At 36.8% G+C, this 26,016-nt stretch overlaps 1 protein-coding gene across 1 annotated transcript in view; it reads right to left on the minus strand.

Moving 5' to 3' along the window:
- The window catches only part of LOC127165146 (uncharacterized), a 54,405-nt gene that overhangs the window by 13,415 nt on the left and 14,974 nt on the right, over positions 1–26,016 (minus strand). The window contains exons 15-22 of the mRNA XM_051109463.1: positions 19,562–19,692; positions 19,307–19,450; positions 18,735–19,048; positions 17,511–17,539; positions 15,622–15,742; positions 14,802–14,876; positions 11,533–11,540; positions 7,280–7,367 (exon numbers count right to left, since the gene is read on the minus strand). Of these exons, the coding sequence (XP_050965420.1) occupies positions 7,280–7,367; positions 11,533–11,540; positions 14,802–14,876; positions 15,622–15,742; positions 17,511–17,539; positions 18,735–19,048; positions 19,307–19,450; positions 19,562–19,692 (910 nt within the window). The remainder of the gene's footprint in view (positions 1–7,279; positions 7,368–11,532; positions 11,541–14,801; positions 14,877–15,621; positions 15,743–17,510; positions 17,540–18,734; positions 19,049–19,306; positions 19,451–19,561; positions 19,693–26,016) is intronic.

A 26,016-nucleotide genomic window follows, 5' to 3' on the forward strand; every position in this document is an offset into this window, starting at 1 on the left:
GCACGTGATGTCACACAATCTATAACAAGCATAAAATACAGTGTTTCTACAACAATTTTTCTGGCGTGGCCATGTTTAGTGTCCCCGCCGGCAACAGTAGCGAGCGCAAGTGCTTTTGCAGCTGCTGGAACAGATCCATGTTCATACGCACACAATAGGCTAAAGCTTGCAAAACTCCGGGAAAAGAAATAAGGACATACTTGAATGAATTATTAATAAACCAGTGGTTTCTGAGCCAGTGTCGCTAAGATGACAATCTCGACTCACCATCTGCTCATTGGACGCGCTTTTAGAGAGAAATGCATCTCTACGGATTTTATAATGAAAGAGTTTTTGTTTTTGATTTGAATTTTTTAGTTTTAAGGTAGTATAGTAATAATTTAAAGTTTTCTATAGATATATTTATCTGTAAGGCAAGTATTCACTGACTTTCGTTTCATTTTTGTGCAGCTCTCCTGTTCAACACTGAGACATCAGAAAGCGCATCTTATTTGTTTTCTTTATTTTTACAAAAGCACAACATTTTGTTAATATTGTGAGTGCACGCAAATAATATTACACTACTTACAATTCCGGATTATATATTATGCTTACCTTTATGAGCAAAGATTACGGCGTATTTACGTTTTTTTTGCAAGTGATTGCGCTGGCGCCTCCATGTCCTGCAAAGCGCATTTAGCTTCCCCTCTCCAACAAACGATTGTATACGCATAATAGTGTGCATTTATCTAAGTTAAACATTTAAAATAACACTGTGATATGCTTGAAGATTTTATTTTAGGCAAGTCGTGAGACGCTGGACTAGGGTTGGGCGAGGTTGTTACGAATTTATGCAACAAATGTTTGTCTAATATTTACCGTTCTTATTTTGGCTACTTATTTAAATGTATAATGTCTTTGATATTTACTTTAGTGTTTTGTAGGCTGAAATAAACACGCATGTTTGTTATGTTTCAAAATTACATATCAACACCGCGCCACCGATGGTAGTTGGTCCATTACCACCGCAATGGAAAAAATCTGCCACCATCACAGCCCTACATGAGGCCGCTACAGCACTGGCTTCACATCCGAGTCCCGAGATGGGCTAGGCACCAAGGCACATACCGTGTGAACATCACACCGTTGCGTCGCAAAACCTTCAGCCCTTGGGAAGACATTTCTTTCCTGCGGTCAGGGGTGCCCTTGGAACAAATGTCCAGACACATCGTTGTCACAACAGATGCTTCCAAGATAGGCTGGAGCACCGTGTGCAACAGGCATGCAGCCTCACGGGTATGGACAGGCCCTCGGCTGCTTTGGCATATCAACTGCCTGGATTTGGCCCTGCTTTTGGCCCTGAAGAGGTTCCGACCTTTGATCCAGGGCAAGCATGTGTTGATCCACATAGACAACACAGTGACTGTGGCGTACATCAACCACCAGGGCGGTGTCCGCTCCTTTCGCATGTCACAACTGGCCTACCATCTCCTACTTTGGAGCTAGCACAGACTCAAGTCTCTGCGTGCCACTCACATTCCCCGCGATTCCAATCGTGTGGCCGACTCCCTGACATGACATATTTCACTCGGAGAAGAGTGGAGGCTCCACCCTCAGATGGTCCAGCTGATTTGGAGTCAATTCGGCCAGGCACAAGTAGATCTCTTTGCCTCACCGGAATCCACTCACTGCCAGTTATGGTACGGTCTAACCGAGGTCCCCCTCGGTATAGATGCACTGGCACACAGTTGGCTGAGGGACCTACTCAAGTATGCATTTCCCCCAGTGAGCCTCATCACACAGACCCTGTGCAAAGTCATGGAGGACAGAGAGCAGGTTCTTCTGGCAGCCCCGTCTTGGCCCAACAGAACCTGGTTCTCGGACCTCGTGCTCCTATCGTCAGCTCCTCCCTGGCGCATTCCTCAGAGGAAGGACCTCCTTTCTCAGGGGAAGGGCACAATCTGGACGTGACCAGGAGGTCTTCAGAGACCTTCCACCATCAGTGGTAAACACCCTCTTACAGGCTAGAGCCCCCTCCACTAGGCGATTGTATGACCCGAAATGGCACATTTTTGTGAACTGGTGTTCTTCCCAAGGGGAGGACCCACGGAGATGTGGCATCAAATCTATGCTATCCTTCCTCCAAGGAGGCCTGGATAGGTACCTGTCTGCCTCAACACTCAAGGTCCATGTGGCGGCTATATCAGCCAGTCATGACTTGGTGGAAGGCAGATCATTGGGGAAGCACGATTTGGTTATCAGATTTCTTAAAGGCACCCGGAGGTTGAATCCTCCCCGGCTGCATCTCATCCCCTCTTGGGATCTCGCTGTTGTCCTTTAGGCCTTACAGCGAGATCCATTTGAGCCTCTTCAGTCAGTCGATCTTAATGCCCTCTCCTTGAAGACTGCCCTCTTGAATGCGCTCACTTCTGTCAAAAGAGTGGGAGACCGCCAAGCCCTCTCCGTCAACAGTTCATGCCTAGAATTCGGACCGACAGACTCTCATGTTGTCTTGAGATCCCAGCCTGGATACGTACCCAAGGTACCCACCACTCCCTTCAGAGATCAGGTGGAAACCTTGCAAGCTATTCCTTCCCAGGAAGGCGATCCCAACCTAAACTGTGAATGTCTGTGTGTGGGCACTTCTTCGCCATTCAAAATCAGAGCGCACATTTTCACTTTATAATACCGTCTTATTGCTCTCTTTGTAGCAGGTGTATTTTAAAATGTTTTCCCGACAAATCCTGGACTCTTGCTCAAAATTTAAAAATTAATATAACGACAGCTACAAAAAAATGCAACAATACGCCCGCAAAGTTGTTTTTGTTCGATCCTGACGGATGACAGCTGAGTGGAATCCGGGAAAATAAAGCATGGAACTTTGACCAATGAGAGGACAGTTTACTCACGCGTAACTTGTATTAACACATTTGGTCCATTTAGAAACAGGTGTGAAAGCACCCTTACCCTCTGGAGGGAGTCAATGATTGTCTTCTGGACCACTGCCAAGTTAGCAGTCTTCCACATCTTCGTGGTTTCAAAAAACAAGAGATACCTGGAATTTATACTGTAGGGATGGACATTTATTGAAACTCAAACGTAAATATTCTAATATTTTGAGATACTGGATTTTTGACTTTCATGAGCTATAAGCTCTAATCATCAAAATTAAAACAAACAAACAAAAAAACTTTTTAAATGTTTTGCTTTACATGTAATGAAGTTTTTCACAATATTCTAATTTTGCAATTATGCACCTGTATATATATATATATATATATATATATATATTTATATTTAATGTTGAAAGGGTGTTTGTTGTGAATATTTTGATTTGGTGACTGTTCACACATTCTTTGTTTCGGTCACATGCAGCATTTAAAAACATCATGTCCAAAAGCTTATGTATTTTACATATTTACAGTGTTGGGAAGGTTACTTTGGAAATGTAATAGGTTGCAGATTACAAGTTACTCTATTTAAAATGTAATAAGTAGTTTAACTTTTCAATTACTTTATTAAAGTAATGTAACATTACATTTGATTACTTTTTTATTACTTTTCTAAATTTATAATATTTTCAACTGTTAATCATTTTGAAACATTTAAACCAGGCAGAGTTAACCTTACAGTAGCACTCAACATTGATTACTGTCAGACTTCTAAAATCGTTTATCACTTGAATTAAGATTATAATAAGTAAGGCATAATATACCTTATCATTTATATCTTTATTTTGTGATAATAACTGGCTGGATTTGCATTATCCCACTAATAACACAGATCCTTGCCACAAAAGTAAATAATTAGACACAAAACAGTGATCTGAGTTGGAATATTAGAACGCAAAGCTTCCATGAGGAAATCAGTTGCTAGCAAGCGACAAGTTCAAACTAGACAGACATTTAAGGGATACAGTGCGGTCATACCACTTTTATTGCGCAACATTTCACCACATAAATAATTATGTACTAGTACTAGTTTCTACAGTGTACAAAACAAAATGGCAGCAGCTGTGTTTGTATTAAACAAAGTGAGTCCATGATACCAGGATGACAGAAATTGTACACATAATATGTGTTTTAATGTTTTATTGGCTAACAAATGCAAAGCTTCCACCAAGAAAAACTATCAAGTGTATAGCGCTGACTTAAGTTCCCTGGGTGTGTCTGTGTTATTAGCTTTTACCAGTTGTTTTCAGGGAATGACATACCTGACATATCCTCTGCTTTCTCAGGGAGGTCATTGGTGAATCCTCTGCTTTGCCAGGTAAGTTTAAAAACAGTTAAAAACTGTGCTAACGAATTTATCCTGTGCTTGCCAGGGACGTTTTAGAAGTGTTCTGTTGTGTCAGAAAGACATTACAACATGTTTAGAAGGAATTCTAGGCTGATTCCAACAAATGAGAAAGGTGAACTAGCTAACCTTTTATGGACTGTGAATTCAAATCATTGTTAGGAGAGCACAAGGACTCAATTGTGACAGAGTCAGTTAGACTGAATTTGACAAAGAAATTTGGTATTGATCCAGAAAATGTATGGACAATCGAAGAATGCAAGAATGTATTGGGAGCATGTATTCACAAGAACAATGTGAAAGGCATTATTTGCTGCCACCAAGAAGTTGGTTTAGTGCTAGTTACACAACAGTCTCAGCGTAACTCAGAGCTAGAGGAACAGAACAAAGAACTCCGTGCTAGAGTATCTTCTTTGACTAGGAAATTGAACCGCATCAAAACTTCAGCGAAAACTGATGTGAAAGAAGTTAGTCAGCCTGATAACAATTATGCTTGAATATCTCAGGAAATTGAGGGAATTGAAAGTGTTCCTCCAAACTCTTCTGTTGTCCAAGTACAAACTATTGCCAAAGCACTAGGACCTAAAGATATAGAGAGACTATCCCAGAGCTTACCCTCAGCACACACAAATTTTTCTGAGTTTAGAGGAGCATTGATCAGTAAAATGCACCTCTTCGACATGTCTTTATCAGAAGTCACACAGCTTGTGTCACAAATTCTAACTGAATATGAATTCAAACGTTTTGAGTCTGCTGTTACTTCTGAACTACAACATGCCAGTAAAGGCAATTTGAGAGAGGGTGTTTTGAAAACTCTAAAGAATCACTTACTGTGTGCAAAGGAAATAAGAAACTGTGAGTGAATACACTGAAAGGTTCTGTCAGACAGCTGTAAGTTACAGTGGAATAGTTGATAATCCTGAAAGTGTGCTAGATGGCAAGGGACCCCTAGTCCGCATCTGGTCAGATGGCCTTGTAGCCGAGTACAGAAAAGCATTGCCATTCCTAGATCTAGCTTGGTCTAACAGAACTCTCAGAAGTAACCTAGACTGCTTAGCTTCATGGGAAAGAGACTCTGATGTTAAAGCCAGAGTAAAGATTGCAGCAGCATCCTTTCAGGTCAACACAAAGAACCAACAGAAACGTAAATGTCCTAAGAGGGAGGGCAGTTGTCATTACTGTGGTAAACTGGACACTGTATGAAAGAGTGTAGGAAAAGCAAGAAGACATTAGGAGTAGTGAACAGCTTTACTCAGCTCTTACTCAGTCTACTTACCACTCTGAAGCAGCCCCTCCCCACTTTGCCGAACTGTTGGAGCAGCTTGCTCAGGTGTTAACTGTTAGGGCTGTGAGTGCTTAATTTCCCCAGTACTGTACAAGATTAAATATTCTTTGCAAATAAAACTACAGGAAGGTGACCGTCACACCCTTCCATTGAGAGAACGCCAGTTAAGTACACTCACAGCCTTCAAAGCTATACTACAACACACTCCAGTCACTCACTTTATGAGTTAATGATGTTTGCTATGACTGATGTGTCATTAAAGGATATAGATGTTGCGCAATAACGTTTGCAAACCAATTACAGGGACAGACTAGAATACACACAGACCACTGAGAAGCCCAGGGAAGAACCGAAGTGCAACATGCCTCGGGGGCCAATCCTGTGGTAAAGACTTCCTCATGGGTTTCCCCGATCAGTAGTTTATCCCCACCTCACTGGTCCATAGGTGTCAAATGACTTAAGACTAGGTCAACAAAACCACTATATAATCACTAGACTTAAAACCACTATGTGATCAACAGAAGTCTAAAAAATTCATGCATAGACATGCATGAATACTGCTGATATGCTGTTTCTTTGTTTTCTTGTGTTGCAGGTATGTGTACATGCCATGTCATCTTCATAAGTGGCACCCTGGTGTAAAGCATCACCTCAGAAATCCATGAACAAGCTTCATGTAGACAAAGAGTCATTTGAGTTAATCTACATGGAAAATGGACTACAGAAAACTACAGACTACTCAGCTATTCAGGCGCCATGGACTTCAGGACTTCCACTCTTATGCTACATGGTTTTCCATGTCATCATGTAGCTTGTACGACATGTTACCGTCTGTCATATGTGCCAACAGTTATGGTTCTGAAAAGAACTATTACACCTAATTTAATCTAGGACAAGATAAGGAATAAGATATATGTGCCTGTAACTATTTCAAGTTACATAAACTACAATGTATCACTGCCTTAGTTAGACTTTTGATGCGCTGCGTGGCGCTGCAGTCATTCTCAATAAAGAACAAGATACCCAAAAGTCTCCTGGTCTTCGCTTCTGAGTTTCCAACACTCCCCGACACTGCATATTTACAATATTTGTAGGGGACTTCCATGTTAAAAATGTTGTGGTTAAGCATTAGCTTATATGTTTATGTTGAAATGTTATCAATTCAATTTTACACATTTTTTCATAATCTGTCTGTAAATGTTTGTATCTCAGGGAATTCATTGCCTTTTTAGGGGTATAAATCAAGATATTTTTTACATATAGATTCTGTGGTCTATAGACTTTAGACATGTATGCAATTGCAAATTCAGTGAGTATTGAGAGATACACAAATAAACCTTCTTTAAAAGCCTGTTATGTCATATTTGACATTTACTTTTTAACATAAAAAAAAATAAAAAATATAAATGCCTAATCAAGAAAACCCGAGCTGGTTCAGCCCACATGTTCATCTTGAATTAATACTATAACAATATAAAAGTTATTCTTACGTTTACATTATGAAAATCATGAAAGATTTCACAGCAAATACTTCATTTGATTTAAAAAAGATTGCATACAACAGGTTTATCAGCAAAGTTTTAATCATGCTAATAATTAATAGGAGCTAGATCTCTTCTTATCAAATATGATACAGCTAATATACTCATAAACAGACCCAAATAAAGGGCAGTCATGGCCTGAGAGCGTAAAGCGTAATTTAGCATGCATTCAAAGTACCTGCATCCTGGAGAAAAATCTTCTTCTCGGTGTGTTTGTGTGTCATCCATGACGAAGCTGAACAGACAGAAGAGTGAGATCTCCAGCACTTACTATGGGTGGAAATGACAACAATCATTCAGTTGAACGGATCCTGAGAGTCGGAGAAACAGCAGAACGACGGTGACGTTCACTCAAATAAACAATGTTAGTCTTATGTTAACTCAAATGCTAAAATGAACCACGAACCACAGACCACAGGAAACAGCAACGAAACCATTTTCTTTGCTTAATAGTAGAGCTAACAAACGCATATCAAAGAACACGTGAAGAAATATGCGAAAGAATGAGGGCGTTACCTGCAGCGTCGAATCACCTGAGCATCCTCTGCACGTAACGTCACATGTATTCTCCACTGCTCTCGACACTGCCCGTGGATCTGCTTCTTCTAATGGCACATTAAAATAGCACAGGATTTTCTACATTTATTATCAATTTCATCTACGTTTTTTCAGTGTATATCAATCCAGAAACCAAACCAAATATTTAAATGTTTCCACTCGTCCAGAGCTGGGAAATAAATAAATTAATTAATAAACATTTTTGCTCTGAGCAGCCAACCACTAAACAGTAAATTATCTGCAAAAACTAGGGATGCACTGATCATGATTTTTCATGGTGGATTCCGACTGCTGATTTTTACAAGCAAATGGGCAGATTCTGGCATCAATTGCTGTTTATTTTTCTTTAAGCAAGAGACAAGAAATTATGAAAGTGTGCATGAACAATATGTTTACTAACCACTGTATTTTAATGATAATCCATACAAGGATGCTTTATACATGTAGCATGAGGCGTTATATTTTATTTTAATTAGATTGTATAATTTTAGGATTTAAAGCAAGCAAAATGTTCTGACTTTAGCTTTGTGAAATTATGCTGAAAATCCCACTCTCTGACAGCAGCGATATAGCATTCAAAGACACATGTAAATTAACATATAAAAATTTATATAATACTGTAAAGCTGCTTTGACACACACTTATTTCCAGGGGTGAAGCAATATTTAGGTAGGCAGAGCAAGATACTTAAGCGCTTTGTCTGTGGCACATTGTGATTGGATTTATTGCTGTCAATACAGAAGACAAACCAATGGGCCGATCGATCATTTAATCAAAAATCGATCATTTTATGTACAATTTATTCAAGATAATTTCAAGATACTTTTTGTTCCCACTATATACTTCTCAAATCTTCAACTCAGGGCAATTTAACATACATTTGAATACTGTAAAAGTGTTTTGTATAAATTGTTTTAAACAAGAAGTGATGGCTTTACACACACTATTATATTCTCTAAAGGAACATTTGATCTCAAATTTCACCATCTTCATCAAACAGGTCAACAACATATAAAACATTTTTCTTGTTTGAATACTTCCTTTTTATTGTAATGGTTCTGTTAATCCACAAGGTGGAACCATGTGGTGTGAAGCTGTGGGTGAATATTATTTTACAGTAGTAAAAGGCTGTTTGTGGAAATTTGAAAGCTTAATTGGCTTTTTGGAAATCTTATGGAAATTTCGTTTTCATCCTGTCAATTTTCTCTTCTATGTTTACTAATCTTGTATGTAATTCTTTAGACATTGTTAAACCTAAACATTTCACTTTAGATTAAACAAAAATGGATTCTACTTTCTCCACTTTTTTAAATTTAGGCATAGGCCTGATGCTGTAGAAAAAAACTGAAATAATGTTCAGGACTTTCGTAATTATAGATTTATCTTTTAAAAATATTACTGTGTAATTAGCAAAATAATTTGATACCCATAATCAAAAATGGTAATTCCTTTTAATTGTTTGATGGTTGACAACTAAATAAGCTAACATTTGAGTGCATAATATAAACAGTTAGGAAGAAATTTCATTTCTAAGAGTCATACCTGAATTAAGGGATATATAAATGTCATTCTAGAATATTTTAATAACCTTGCAAAATCCTTCTCCAAAACCAAACGTGAATATAAATTCATGCGCCACCATATCGAATGCTTTTTTTTAAAATATCTATAAATAAAACAAGGCCATCTGATTGTATCAGTGATTGATAGTCAGTCATATCCAGAATTAATATGATTTTCAATATATCTTTCCTTAATGAATGCTGAGTTTTCTAACAAGTTTGAGATAATTAGCATACAACAAGGCAAGCTATTTAAAATCTGTATATAATAGAGTTGTTGGTTTCCAATTATCTAATGATAGCAATTGTTTTTTGGGTTTAGGTAGCACAGTTATTAATTCTGTTTTCATTGTAGGTGATAAGCTCCATTTCTGAATGCATTCTAAAAATGCAAAATATAATAATTTATGAATATCCTTCCAAACATAATTTTAAAATTCTATAATTAAGTTAGACATAAAAAAAAAAATCTATTGCTCTTTAACAAATCATTATTCAATTTCTTAATATTAGGAGAGATCTGAGGTTTCTTAGAAATTGATAAGGACAGAGTAACCATACAATGATCTTTAGGAGGGTCAACTAAAATTTTACATTCTGCGACATTATTACATAGTTTACTAAAAATAAGACAGTAATTTAACATCAGACATTTCCTGAGGGATTAAACCATGTATGCTGAGTACTGTTTGGGTTAGATACCCTCCAGTAGTCAATCACATTTACAGTTTTACATAAATCCAATATAATATGTGTATAATATAGTAGAATGTGAACCACTCTGAGGTCTCTGGTTTAGCCATTAATTAGGGACTATATTAAACTCATCCCCTATTATCATATTTTCTTCTTTATGTTTTTTTTTTTCAATTATTAACCAAATGAGTTAATAATAATAACCAAAGTTTATATATAACATCTGTCATGTATTTCTACTGCTATCATTAACCAGTGGCCTTTATTCCCTTTAAAAACAATTACTGAGCCTTCAAATCTGTTAAATAATACCATCACTCCAGCTGAATATGAAGATCCAAGTGCAAACAAGACTAAATCACACCAATGTATTTTACAAATGTTTTCATTGTTCAAAACAGAATGAGTCTCTTGTAAGAAAAGTTTGCTTTTTGTTCCTTGCAAAATAAAAAATAGTCTTACACTTAATACTGTTTTTTAAGCCCATAATGTTCAAAGATAGAAAAGAAACCGACATAAATTAATAACGCAACCGTTTCAGTATGCACTCAACTTCATTAGTATTTAAACGTATTTAAAAACTCTTTAACAAAACCATACCAGCTATTACATACAATATGCATTTTAGTTAAACACCTTTTCTTATACAGTTTTAGCAGATTACTTCTATCTGATATGTGACAAACCTTGGATATTTTAAGTATTTATAGTGGGATCATCAGTTATGTGTCAACTATACTGAACCTTTTTCAGTTCGCCAATGTCTTCTTTGTTCTCTTTAACTGTGTGTGAATTCTCCTATATTCTCCTTTCAATAACCATCAGTCGTTGATCTTGCTCTTCAAATCTCTTAATTAGAGTTTGTGTTGCATCAAAAATCATTTCCTTTGTGATTTAATCTGCTTGTTTAATTTTGTCTTTTGCCTTTGTTTTTACTTTCTTGGGATTCGGGCCGGGGAATGGTGTATGTTCATATGTTGTTTTTGCAGTTTCTACCATCAGAGCTTCAATTTCTTCTTCCTGACATACCTCTGTGAGCGCATGTATGCTGTATATGGTCAGAAAGCCTGGTAGATTTATCACAATCAGGTTTTCTACTACACAGTTAGACAATAATGATATAAAGTAATAATTAGAGAAAACATTATTTGTTTCTCTACTGTACTTAGAACAGTAAGTACCAAGTAGTATATTTGTATCACTACTGTACTTAATACAGCATTAAAGTACAACAATATATGAGACTGACAATGTTTATACTTCAAACTCATGTTATAGCATCGAGTTTGAAATAACCTCCTTCTGTGAATGTAGCTTTTATCACTGAATGAGGCAGAAATTATATTATTTTACAGTATTCTATACAGTGATAAAGGCTGAAAGTGATAAATGACGATAAGCACTACATTATAAATATACATTATCCTTATGAAAAATATATGAGATGTCTTGAAGAACACTGATAAACCGTACACCTTTGCAGTGGTGAGCTAATTCTCTTAACATTTAAGTCACTCATTTTCATTGGCCAGTACAAAAGGAGAAAGTGATGTGATGTCACACACACGAGATGCGATGTGTGATGCTGTGTCTGTCTGGACTGATGTCTAAATACTGAGAGTCCTACAAAAAAAACACACAGACAGTCACATATGAGTATGAGACATTACTGCGGTCACATCACATCAGCAGATCCATTTCAGAAAAACCACAGTATATTCATATTACAGCTGGAGATATGAATAAACAACTGATCATACATTAATAACAGTAAATGATTAACAACTACTATCACTTACAGACACTGTAAGAGATTAAAATATTAATATATTCATAAATCAGTCACATCACTGAATTAAACAGTCTAAAGTACAAAGACTAAAGTGAAGCTGAATTATTATCTTATATTCTCCAATTTTACACACAGGAGGTCTGTTACTGTACTTGGGTCAATTTAAAAACATTAAATTAACAAAAACTCACAACAGTATAATGTCTCCAGTTTATAATGTGGATCGTCTTTCAGATCAGAGAGTAACTTCCTACTAGAATCTCCTAGTTTATTCACAAACAGATTCAGTTCTCTCAGGTGTGAGGGGTTTGATCTCAGAGCTGAAGCCAGAGCAGCACAACCTTCATCTGTGACACCACAATCTCTCAACCTGTAAAGAACAATGACACAATGTGAATTGTAGTTGAAGCGTGTGTTATTGACTCTGGTCTTAGAGCAGGAGAAAAGAGATATAATGACAAGCATTGCCACATACTGCTGCTGATAGAATGAGATTTATGCATGTTGATGCTCAATGGTGCTGTTTGAAACTGTCATGTGCTTCAGGACTGAACAAACGCACAGAGCCGAATGTGAGATATTGTTTCATAGTAAAATAAGGGTGGATCTGTCTGGAGAAACAGTCACTTGCAGCTCTAATAAACACTTTGCTTTACAGGAGCCATGTGTTCCCCATTACAAGTTTATATATAACATCTGTCATGTATTTCTACTGCTATCATTAACCAGTGGCCTTTATTCCCTTTAAAAACAATTACATTTATTTCCTCTTGTGATCAAACACATCGAGCACATTTACATCAGGGGTGCCCAAACCCAGCCCTGAAGGGCCGGTGACCTGCAGAGTTTAACTTCAACCCCAATAAACACACCTGAACCAGCTAATCAAGCTCTTACTAGGCATACTAAAAACTTCCTAGCAGGTGTGTTGAGGCAAGTTGGAGCTAAACTCTGTAGGACACCCCTGATTTACATGGAAAAAAATGTTCAGATTTTAACACCATTAAGACAATACTCTGATAAGAATCTACCATGTAAACAGGAATTTTTGATTACCTTAATTCAGCTGAAGTCATACTCAAAGTAAACACAAATCGAATTAAGACATGTGGAGTATTCCTATTTTAGCCTCATTATCCAAGTGCAGTATAGCCATGTACACACAATCACACTATTACCATCATGTAGGACTTTACGGCACATTTTGTGTCTGGATACACACAGCAAACAAAAGAGGCAAGAGATAGGATCGATCCTGGAGGACCACTGTTCTGCAGAGTTTAGCTCCAGCCCTGATAAAACTGACCTGCCTGTAATGTAACTTTCTAGTAGGGGTGTAACGATACATGTATTTGTACCGAACCGTCACGGTACGGGCATCTCGGTTCGGTGCATGAGGCCTTACAGCGAATACAGGCAATTCACCCTCAATCCAGAAGGGGGCGCCTGCAGTAAGGCAACTCTGTTTGATAACCACCGGCAAAAGAACAGTGAATGCCAGGAGTTGCGCACTTGAAAACAAATACCACTAGACAGTGATCATGTGCTAATTCTGAGTTTAATGTTACTTTAAAGGCTTGTGCACTCAACTGTCTGCAAAATGGAGCTTTGTGCTCTCGTATTATTTGTGATGCATCTAAAAGCTAAAGTATTATTTATTATGTACATTATAGACTTTGTACTTCAGTCGCGTTCTAACGGTGACACAGTGAGACGGGCGCACTCATGTTTGGTTCAACAACTGCGCTGTCAAGTTAGCAATGCAAGAAGACTGGAACTGATATGTTTTGTGTTTGTGTGCGCCGGGGCGATTACTTCAACTTTACTCATATCAGCAAAATCAACTTAAAAAACAAACAGAATGTCGCTTGTCTGCCATTTGAGTTTACTTTCTGTCACAAAACTGAACTGAAACTCAGCAACCCTAAAACCACTCATCTCCACCCCGATCGCTGAATCCACCCAACTTTGGCCCCTGGATATTGTATTCTGCAGTGAGGGGCTATTGACAAACATTTCCACTAGTTAGCGTGTGTACATCCTATAGAGAAGATGCCGTGTTCTGCGCTGTGCAAGTTTGTTTTGTTTTCATTGCTGAAAGATGATGATCTGAAAAATCAGTGGTTAAAATTCATTTTTTCCATGATACCACAGCAATACAATTCAAACTTTGTTGCGCTCCTGATTTTACAGAGGACTGCTTCACTAATCTTGGCGAGTTCAACACCAGATTCGCTGAACGCCTGTCCATGAAAGATAAGTCCATACCTTCTTTATTTGGACCAACAAGCATCTTCAAACCACAATCTGTAAGTACGAATGATACGGTATGTGTATATTTTCAGTTGAGAGCCCAAAATATCCAGTTTGTTTGTGATAATATGTGATATAATCTTAATAATAAAGAATGCAGCCATATTTTATTTTACAAACTATGTTGTTGAATCACGTGAGCACTTGGCTAACATATCCATCATTATAGTTTTGTGAAGTGTTTACAGTTTAGCAGCTAAATTTTAACTGTGGCCATGGTTTGCTTGCAAGCGTTAAACAATTTTTTTTATGTTATTATTTTAAGAACCGATTGGAGCACTTTATTTTTGTTTTATGTAAAGGTCCATGCTTTGTCACTGGTAGTGCTCGCTAACTTGCTCAAGTACTCCTTTCTGTACCAAATCACAACAGACTTGGCCAGCTGAACAATCAGAGCAGAGTTAGCTTATGTAAGGAAGGGAGGGGTTTTGCTCAGAACTGCTCAAAATCACTGAGAAATGACTCTAATATTAAATGTATATTTTGAGAAAATTACAATGTTTTTTGACTTAGATGCATTTACACCTGTTGTAGGTGACTCCAACACAATATCAGGACACTTTTAAAAAAATCATATGACCTGCTCTTTAAAACTAAACATATTCAGACTGTCTGTTGAACATCATGTGATGTGATGGAGATGAAACAAACTTCATTTCTCAGTCATTTCTGCTGAGATTTAGTCCGTTTAGTGAACATTGCTGATTTTATTTTTAGAATTGACATTAAAGGATATTTTACTGAATACAAAGACGTATGCAATATCAGAGAGATCTTACCACAGAGTCTCCAGTTTACAGTGAGGATTCTGTAGTACATCAGAAAGCAGCTTCACTGAATCTCCCAGATTATTCCTAGACAGATTCAGTTCTCTCAGGTGTGAGGGATTTGATCTCAGAGCTGAAGCCAGAGCAGCACAACCTTCATCTGTGATGCCACACTTACTCAACCTGTAGAGAACAATGACACTCTTCTCTCTCTCAGGTCAGGGCCTGTATTCACATAACATCTTAAGGCTAAAAGTAGTTTATAACTTAACCAGCCTAGGAGAAAATACTGGGTGTGTCAATCCTAAATTTAGGACTCCTAAATTTTTTGCTCTAAAAGTATTTCACAAAGCGTTTTAGCGCTAAAACTAGCTCCTAAATCTGTGAAACGTTAGGAGTAGTGAAAAGGACTCCTTAGTCACTAAGATCAAATTACAAACTATCCTTACTGCTGAAAAAACAATACATCACAGAATTTATACTGATTTCCACTACAAATACCATTATAAACATTACAAACCGTCAACTTTTAACAATTAAAACCATTAAAAATGGTTTCCTATAGTGTGTTTTGGGACGTTTTAACAAGCCACCAACAGAAGGTGACCAATTACCAGTAGAGACCATCAGGCACCATTACATTACAGTTGCACAGACTCTATTGGAAGAGAACTGAACTGAGCTGGACAATGACGACACTGAATCAGTGATTAACAATGATCAGTAATATGAACTGAAAAACTGACTGTTTACTATTGTCCTCTTGCATTGTCAACACACTATTTTCCAGCTGTATAAATTAAGGTAAAAAGATGATTATTTATGATTTTACCACAGTGTCTCCAGTTTACAGTGAGGATTTCGTAGTACATCAGAAAGCAGCTTCACTGAATCCCCTAGACTATTCCTAGACAGATTCAGGTCTCTCAGGTGCCAGGGGTTTGATCTCAGACCTGTAGCCAGAGCAGCACAACCTTCATCTGTGATGCCACAATCATACAACCTGTAGAGAACAATGACATAGTCTCTCAGATCAGATCACTTTGAGAGTCAATCAATTATTAAAGATAAAGGACAATGTAAAGCACAAATCAATATGTTTGATCAACATGTTCTCACTCCCAACTCATCACATATTGACACTTGGTCAGGACCCTTTGGTTTAGGGTACCCCCTTATCGCCATTTTTCGACGTGCAGGGTCCTCCAGTGCTTTAAATAAGAAACCCTTGGTGTCAATGTGCTGACGCGAAAGGCACTGGGAATTTTATTGCCATGATTAAATTATATATTGGGTAATAATATTGCTATTATTGCATATATGTTGGGGTGTGATTTTTTTCAATGCAAATAGTCACAACAGTTTTATTTATATTACACTATTTACACATTTAACCCAACCCCTGCCCCTAAACCTAACCATTTGTCAACAAAACACAAGATATAACAGGCAGATACAATTATATTCATAATTTATTCAAAAAGTATTGATATTTCAAGTCTTCCGATGCAAAACGATTGATTTGTAAGAAGAATAGATGTGATCGCCGTCTCCGTCCGCCGTCCTGTGTGCTGCTGTAGTCTGTCTGTGCACGATTTAAAAAAATGCCGCCAGCCTTTCGACAGCCTTGAAATGCTATTGGCTCTTGTGTGTCTCTTGACCGATTGCGGCACACTAATGTTCGAGTCTATCTTTTTGAATGAGATGTGAGCATGACAGTGTGTTAACGGAGTGTGATCATTTCAGCGATTAAAACCTTAAATCTTTGCATAAAGAGAGCATATGGCCTCAGCAGACTTGGAATGCAATAGGACTTGTTTGTAATGCTTTTATACTGCTTGTTTATGGTCAATTTCCGCAATAAATACCTGTGACTGTACTTGCAGACATATTTGTCTGCTACATCTTTTATATTGTTTAGAAATGGGTAGGTTTAGGGTAGGGGTTGGTTTAGATGCTCCAATGAAAGTATACATTTATATAAAAGTATTTCTATTTTTTTACAAATGCATGCAAACCATTAAATTAAGACAAACAACTGAAAACAATGGAGGATCCTGCAAGTCGAAAAATGACACAAAAGGGGTACCATGGGTGTCAAAAAGTGACACTAGAGGCGTCCTGACCAAGCATCAATATGTGACAAGTTGGGAGTGAGAATGTGCACTCTGACTGTAACTCAACAGCTGACAGGCTCAACCCAGCAGTTGGGTAAAAAAAAAAAAAAAAAAAAAAATCCAACATTAAAAAAGACCCAGCAGCTTAGTTACAGAAAAACTACCCAGTACCTGGGTAAAAAAATACTGAAAATAACCCAATAAAATGACTCAACAGGCTTAACAGAATTTCAGTTAAAAAAATAACCCCGCATTTTTTAGTGTATGAACCTAACTCAACTATCGCTTTGTGTTGTTAGTCAGATAAAATGCCAGAGAGAAGAAAACCGGACATAGGATAGCAGAGTAGGATCTATTATATTATGCAAAATGTCAGTTTTATGCAATATCTGTCTTAACTGATGACACTATTCAGTACATAACGAGTATCATATGACCTTACCACAGTTTCTCTAGTTTACACTGAGGATTCTGTAGTATTCACTGTAATTCTACACTGAGGATTCTGTAGTATTCACTGAATCTCTGAGTTTATTCCACGACAGATTCAGTTCTCTCAGGTGTGAGGGGTTTAATCTCAGAGCTGAAGCCAGAGCAACACAACCTTCATCTGTGACGCCACAATTACTCAACCTGTAGAGAGATTATAATCGTACTTGTGAAACACTATCAAACTGCCAAACTATCAAACTATTATCCAAGGTTCACACAAATAAAAAAATTTTAAGACTGGTTTAAATCAAAATGTATCTATTAACTGAGCAAAATTGTAAATGTATGTAATTATATTATAAATGAGTAAAAATATATGTATTAAATAATACATGTAACAAACTTTTAACTAGTTTAACAAGTTTAAAACTTATCTGCATGCTAGACTGTAACCTGGCAGATAGTTCATGTGTTTAAATTTAAGTTTGAATCTCGCTCTTGTCATTCCAGATGCCCTTCTGTAAAATTTCAAAACTCCAAAAAATATAAATAATAAACAATTATAATTAATGACTATCTTGGAGATTTTAGTTGTCTTCAGAATTGTGTGTTCAAGTATTCTGCTGTTTTGCTCCAATAACTGATACGTTGAATTTTAGGAGATTTGGGCTGCTGTACATATGAGCTGCTTCTCCAGTTGTTTTGTTGCACTTGATTTCTGCTTGGTCTTTTATGCCAATTCCTTCTTTATGTTTATTTGAACATTTCAAACAGGAAAACTTGAATTATAGTTATATGAAATTTTCTTTTTACTTTCTTTGAATGCCTAAAGAGTTCTTCAGAACAGTCTACACGACTGCATTCCAAAACAGTAGGCATCAATCTCCGAAAGCAATGACTGCATTTATTATGTTTCATCTGCTAAGGCACAAGTAATTTATTATATATGAAAATATTATATATTCAGTGGCTTCTCCTACTTTTCATAGTGATATTTAATGGCAGTTTATCAGGAAGTGACAATTTGGTTCTCTTTCACTTGTTGGATGGAAACAGTGATTATTCACAAATGTTCCATGCAATATTCCAGTTTTGCGCATAAGTTAAATTTGAAACTTTGGATGGAAACATAGTCACTCTTTTGGAAATGCATAAAAATGCTGACCACTAAAATAACAGCTACAGCACTTAAGAACTTTAATTTTCCTAATGTTTTAACCGTGAAGTGATTATTCTCACTGATACTTACTGAACTGATCTGGATTCTTTAATCACAGGCAGCAACTTTTGAAGCACTTTCATATTTTCAGGCTTATTAATTCCTTTAACAAATTTATCAAGACAAAACTCATTCAATTCCTCTTCTGATGTCAACAACACAAAAACTACAGCTGACCACTGAGATGAAGAAAGTTTGGCTTCCTTTATTCGTCCAGATTTCAGATACTGTTGTATTTCCTCCATTAGCGAACGATCACCCAGTTCATTTAGACAGTGGAACAGATTGATGGATTTCTCTGGAGAGTCATTGGTCCTGATCTTCTTCTTGATGTACTCAACTGTTTTCTCATTGGTGTCAGGGCTGCTTCTTTTCAGTGTCATAATTCGTTTCAGGAGAATCTGATGAGACTCCACTGACAAACCCAGGAGAAACCGCAGGAAAAGATCCAGATGTCCATTTTTACTCTGTAGAGCCTCATCCACAGCACTCTGATGCAGTTCAGACAATGAAGCGTGTTTTGATAAAATGAGTTGAAACTTGTCCTTCAATTTAGAATGTGCACTCTGTTTGGTGATTTGGTCAATCACATTTGTGTTGTGGTTTGTCCAGCAGAGGTGCACATATAGAGCTGCTAAATGTTCCTGAATGCTCAGATGAACAAAGCAGAAGACTTTCCCCTGATACAAGACAAACTCCTCTCTGAAGATCTGAGTGCACAATCCTGAGTACACTGATGCTTCTGTCACATCAATGCCACACTCTGTCAGGTCTTCCTCATAGAAGATCAGGTTTCCTTTCACAAGCTGCTGAAAAGCCAGTTTCCCCAGTTTGAGAATCATGTCTTCATCTGTCACCTTCTTCTCATAGTCCTTCTCACGTTTGATGTTGGTCTGAAGGATCAGGAAGTGTGTGTACATTTGAGTGAGAGTCTTGGGAATCTCTCCACTCTCTGCTCGACTCAACATCTTCTCTAGAACAGTGGCTGAGATCCAGCAGAACACTGGGATGTGGCACATGATGTAGAGGCTCCTTGATGACTTCAGATGTAAGATGACTGTATTGGCCAGACTCTGATCACTGATTCTCTTCCTGAAGTATTCCTCCTTCTGTGGCTCACTGAAGCCTCGTACCTCTGTCACTCGATGGACACACTCAGAGGGGCGAGATCAGCTGCTGCTGGTCTGGAGGTGATCCAGATGAGAGCAGAGGGAAGCAGATTCCCCACAATGAGGTTCATCAGCAGCACATCCACTAAGGCTGATTTAGATATATTACACAGTTTCACTTTGCTCTTAAAGTCCAGAGGAAGACGACACTCATCCAGACCATCAAAGATGAACAACACTTTATATTCATCACTGAATATTTCCATTTCCTTAGTTTCAGGGAAAAAGACATGAAGAAGATCTGAAAGACTGAGTGTTTTGTCCTTCATCAAGTTGATTTCTCTGAAAGGAAGTGGAAATATGAGCTGGACGTCCTGATTCTCTTTCCCTTCAGCCCAGTCCAGGATGAATTTCTGCACAGAGACTGTTTTTCCAATGCCAGCGACTCCCTTTGTCAGCACAGTTCTGATGGCTTTATTTTGTCCAGGTAAAGGTCTAAAGATGTCATTGCATTTGATGGCTGTTTCTGCTGTTGCTGCTCTCCTGGATTGTGTCTCAATCTGTCTCACCTCATGCTCATTACTGATCTCTCCACTCTCACTCTCTGTGATGTAGAGCTCTGTGTAGATCTCATTCAGGAGTGTTGGGTTTCCCTGCGTCGCTGTTCCCTCATACAGACGCTCAAACTTCTTCATCAGATTTGATCTAAACATGTTGAAAACTTCATGCCTATAAAATTAAAATACCACATTTTTACATGAGTTACAGAGGTAAATGTACAGAGCAAAATATCTTCTTTTGCTTTCTGTGTTATGAGATGCTGACCATATCATAGGGTTTATGAAATGTGTCAGTTGTATTTGAGTGATGTGTGATTATGCATTGCATTAAAAAAAATCCCACAGTTTACCTTACACCAGGATATGTGCTGTCTTGTGGTTGATTCATAGACTGGTCATATTTCTTACAGACGGGTTTTGTTACAACTGATCTGGGTGACAGGACTGACCTTGAATCAAGAATCAAATACTCTGAAATTGGTGACATTTTTCTCATGACCTTAATAACAGTTGTGACTTTATTAAAAATTAATCTGCTCAAAGTCACAAATGTAAACAACTTAAATAAATGTAAACAAATTAAGAATTCTACTAATTCTACTGTGCTCTATATCTGCTTGTTTTCATTATATTTATTGGATTTCCTAGCCAGACTTATGCTCATGTTTACTTATTATAGTTATGAATAATTATGACAGTAATTCAATATATCTTACTATAATCATATCTATTATTATACAAAAATATAATACTTGATGTTAAACCTTGTGGCATCACTCTTAAAATTAACTGGTTGATGCAAAGATTCATCACTCCTCATAGACACACAGCTGGGCTCTGGCTGTGATTTCTTCTGGTGAACTGAACTGTAACAGAGAGAGATTAAAGGTACACTGAGTACATTCATAGGTGTTTCTCCTTGTTTGAGCAAATGTTAAAATATCAGATTAAATAATGAAATTATCGCATAACAGAACACCACACATTCTTTACTTTGCTCTGAGGCAACATTTAAAAATTGTGACCATGCTTTTGTTGTGGAGAAAAATTCACTCTCATATCAAAGTTGATGCATTTCAGACATATCCAATATTTGTAGGGGCTACACTTAAAAAAACGTATGATATTTATGCTGAAATGTTATGAATTTGATTTTTACATTTTTCGTACTCTGCCTGTATAATGTTTGTATCCCAGGGGATACATCACTCTTTTAGGTGTATAAATAAAGATATGTTTTACATATAGACTCTGGATTTCTGGAGGTCTAGATTTTAGACCTTGTAGCCTATTTCAGAAAATCAGTTCAATACTTCAAACTCAAATATGTTGACCATTTTTTGTCAATCAATCAATCAATCAATCATTAATTTAGTTTTAACTGAATTCAGTTTTAAGTCAACATGGATTTCCTTCAGGCATGTGTATATACACACATGTATACATATGTGTATGCATCTATCAAATAAGTTAATAACCCAACAAGAATAACTCAAAACATATGCAAACTTCCATATAAGAAATTACAAAATACATATAGTTTGCATGTGTTTTTGTTTATCATATTTCAAACATCAGGATTTTATGGCTCAAATATGCAATTCATTGCAATTTAGTGAGTATTGAGAGATACACAAATAAACCTTTCTCAAAAGCCTAAAAAAAACTTTTTAGCATTAAAAAATTATAAATGCATAATCAAAACTCAACTGTTTCAACCCACAAGTTCGTATTGAATTAATACAGACAATATAAAAGTTATTCTTACATTTACATTATAAAAATCATAAAAGATTTCACAGCAAAAAAATATTTTACTTGATTAAAAAAAATAAATAAAAATAAAACATGAACTATCAATCAAAAGGCTGAAGGCATAAAGTAGATTACAACAGGTTTATCAAGTTTAGATTTATAGGAGCTAGATCTTTGCGTATCAAATATTATACAGCTAATAAAATAGACCTAAATGAATGGCAGTTATGGCATAATGGTTAGAGAGTCGGACTGCTGTATGTGTGCACCTGGATGGGATAAATGCAGACCACAAACTCCACTATACTTGGTCACACGTCACTTTCACTTTCACATTATAATTATTGTCTAACAGAATATTAAAACTACTGTTTACTGTAACTTACGACAGAACAAAATGTTTTTAAAATGTAGCTAAAATACTATAACACGCATTGCCAAACAAGCATTTTTCAATCACTTTATACCCGCCAAGGGTTAATATGTGTTCAAGCAAAGTACCTGCATTCAAGAAAAAAATCGTCATCTCGGGGTGTTTGTGTTTCATCCATGATGAACTTGAACAGACGAAAGAGTGAAATCTCCAACACTCACTCTGGGTGGAAATGACAAACAAATCATTCAGTTGAACGAATCGAAGACGAAGAGTCGGAGAAACAGCAGAACGACGGTGGGAGTTCACTCGAACACACAATGTTAGTCCTATGTTAAAACAAATAAACCACAGACAACACAAAACCTCAACAAAACTAATTAATTTGCTTAAAAATATGGATATTAAACGCATATCAAAGAACATGTACTTCAGGAGAAATATGCGAAAGAATGCGAACGTCACCTGCAGCGTCAAATCACCTGCGCTTCCTCTGCGAGTGACGTCACATGTATTCTCCACTGCTCGCGACACTGGCCGTGGATCCAGGCAATTAAAACTTAAGTTGAAAAAATTCAGTTTTCTAATACTTAAGGTTTGTGCCTTAATATTAAAAGATGTGAAATTTTAGTTTTAAAAAATTCTTCCCACTGATCTGTGGATGGTATTCCCGATAAAGAAGCAGTTAATTACTTAAAATTAACAAGACAGTCTCCCTGAAGTTTAACCCTGCCTTTGAAAAAAAAAATAAAAATTAATCTTTGGTTATTAAGGGACTCCCTTAGAGGTAGAGTTCTACCAAAAGCAGAAGGAATTTCTAGATTAACATATATTGCCTCAACCTCAAGACGATAAAACTGTCAAAACTATTTATCAGACTTAAAATTTTTTTATGGAAGAATTGCACTGCATTTGTAAATCTGTTGTCATAAATTTCCTTAAAAATTATGGACTTGACTTTCTGACTTTTCTGTATTTCTCTACTTTAAATAATACTCTCAAAATTAATTGGTTAAAATTTAGTTTGAATAAACCTTGTTTGTGGAATTTTATTCCAAATTTTATTTTTGACCAACTTGGGGGTCTTTCCTTGTGTGATTATAAGGTTGAGAAATTGCTAGTGAAACTATCTGCCTTTCGTGCTCAAGCTTTGTTGGCTTGGAAACTGATCTACAAGCACAATTGTTTTTATTTAAAACAGTTGTTGTATTTTGTATAAACACAAAAGTATTAAAAAAAAAAAGCTGGTTTGATAAGGGTATTGTTTTAGTGTCTAATTTGTTTAACACTCAAGGGTATCTTATGACATATGATGAGTTTCTTGTACACTTTAATTTTCCTGTGACCCCAAGGAAATCTCTCTTGTTTTTTTTCTGCATTTTAATTAGGGCCCGAGCACCGGTGGTGCGAGGACCCTCTTGGAATTGCTCCGTTTATTATTATTATTATTATTATTATTATTATTATTATTATTATTATTTTTATTCTTCTTCTTCTCCAAAATGAATCGCATTTTTGAGGGCCTAAACATGCCCGAAAAGTCATGAAACTTTGCACACGCATCAGACCTGGCGAAAATTTACGTCTGATATAGGTTTCAGAAGTGGGTGTGGCAAAATGGCTCGACAGCGCCACCTATTCACATTCTATGAAGTGCCCCTCCCGCTACGTTTCACGTACATGTATGAAAATTGGTAAGCACATGTAACACACCAATACCCACAAAAAAGTCTCTTGGAGGAAAATCCAAAAAAGATATTTTTCATTTTCTCAGCAAATTTTGTGTCATTTTTGCCATTTCCAGGCGTCGTATTAAAACGAACTCCTCCTAGAGATTTATTCGGATCAACACCAAATTTGGTCAGTCTAATCTAAAGCCCTTTGTGATGTTAAATTGCGAAGATCTAAACCAACAACATGTATGCTAGACCCTACTCCATCTAGGCTACTAAAAGACTTGCTTCCAGATGTCACAGTTCCTCTTCTGAATACTACTAATTCGTCATTGTCTTTGGGATATGTCCCCAAAATCTTCAAACTGATTGCTGTTAAGCCTCTCATTAAAAAAACACAACTTGACCCCAACAAATTAATTAATTACAGACCAGTCTCAAATCTCCCTTTTCTGATGTTAAGATGTTAGAAAAGGTAGTATCCTCACAATTATCTTCCTTCCTACAGAAAATGATATCTGTAAGGATTTACACTCAGGTTTTAGACCGTACCATAGTACTGAGGCTGTTCTTATTAGAGTCACAAATGATCTGCTCTTGTCATCCGATCGTGGTTGTATCTCACTGTTAGTGTTACTGGACTCAGCAACAAGGCTCAGTACTAGGGCCATTACTTTTTATGTTTTACATGTTACCCTTGGGTGATATCATCAGGAAACATGGTGTTAGCTTTCACTGTTATGCTGATGATACTCAGCTCTATATTTCTTTGCGGCCCGGCGAAACATTCCAATTTGAAAAACTGATGAGAAATTTCTTACTGCTAAATTCTGAAAAAAAAAATCATATTTAAACAGTCTTCATGTTATGTACACATGCTGTTCACACATATCTATCTGTGTAAGTACAATTTTGACTGTATTATTGTGCCCCCTTCAATTGCTCTTGAAAAATTTTATGTTTACTGTCCCCCCCTACTGTTAGATGAAATTTACGCCCTTGAGTGTAGTGATTCAGTATATTTAGTGGTCTCTTTAACTGGACTTTTATTAATTGATTTGTCAGTCACTGTTCAACTGAATTGTCAAAATGCAAAATTTTATAGAATACTTTGTTTTGTTACACACTGACACAGCTTAATAAAAACAAAAATAAATTAATAAAAACAAAACAAAACAAAAAAACAAATATAAATATATTAGTCATATTTGTTAATTTATTTATTTTATGGACCCATGAGTCAAAACTTTCAACTGTGTGTGGTAACAACTAAATTAGCAAATGTTTTATTATAATATATTAGATGATGCTTCAACTCTTTCAAAGGGTACTTATGTCATTTCAGGTAATAATATGTAACTTTAAAATATTAATATGCACCGTTTGGAGTAAATAACGTCCAAAGGTTTTGAAAGTGCCGCACAGATGACAGCTTTTCTACCATTTTTGTTTCTGTGTAAATAAATGCACACTGTTCCTGTGGTGTCCTCCCCTAAATAAAAATACGACTGGATGAGATTGATAATGAATATATCGTGATACCTGTTTTTATCAGCCAGAAGAAAGTCCAGGGGTGAATGCTTTGCTCCCAAAGAAGAAGAAGAAGAAGAAGAAGGTGAAGAAAAAACACTTTAGAAACAGGACAGCTGAAGGGGACAGCTGAAGAGGAAGATCTGAAAATGCTGATACTGGATGACGAGAAGGAATTTCCAGCGTTTCCGGTGACCCCGAGCGAATCAAAAAAGAAAAAGAAAACAACAAAGTCCTTTCAACCTGCGCCTGATTCCGACACATTTAAATAAAACTTAAAGGCAAAAAATGGGCTGCTGGCCTTCTTACCCGCTACCAGACATGGAGTACAGCATTCGGGAAAACAACCAGTGGCCGCTGAACTACCAACTATCCCTCCCAATCGCTTTACACACGTCGCAGCGAAACATCCAGCCCACGTCCCGGCACGGTAGCCTCGGCGAAAAGCAAAGCAGCACT

The sequence above is a fragment of the Labeo rohita genome, chromosome 5 (assembly GCF_022985175.1).
Source record: "Labeo rohita strain BAU-BD-2019 chromosome 5, IGBB_LRoh.1.0, whole genome shotgun sequence".
In the NCBI taxonomy this organism is placed as follows: domain Eukaryota; kingdom Metazoa; phylum Chordata; class Actinopteri; order Cypriniformes; family Cyprinidae; genus Labeo; species Labeo rohita.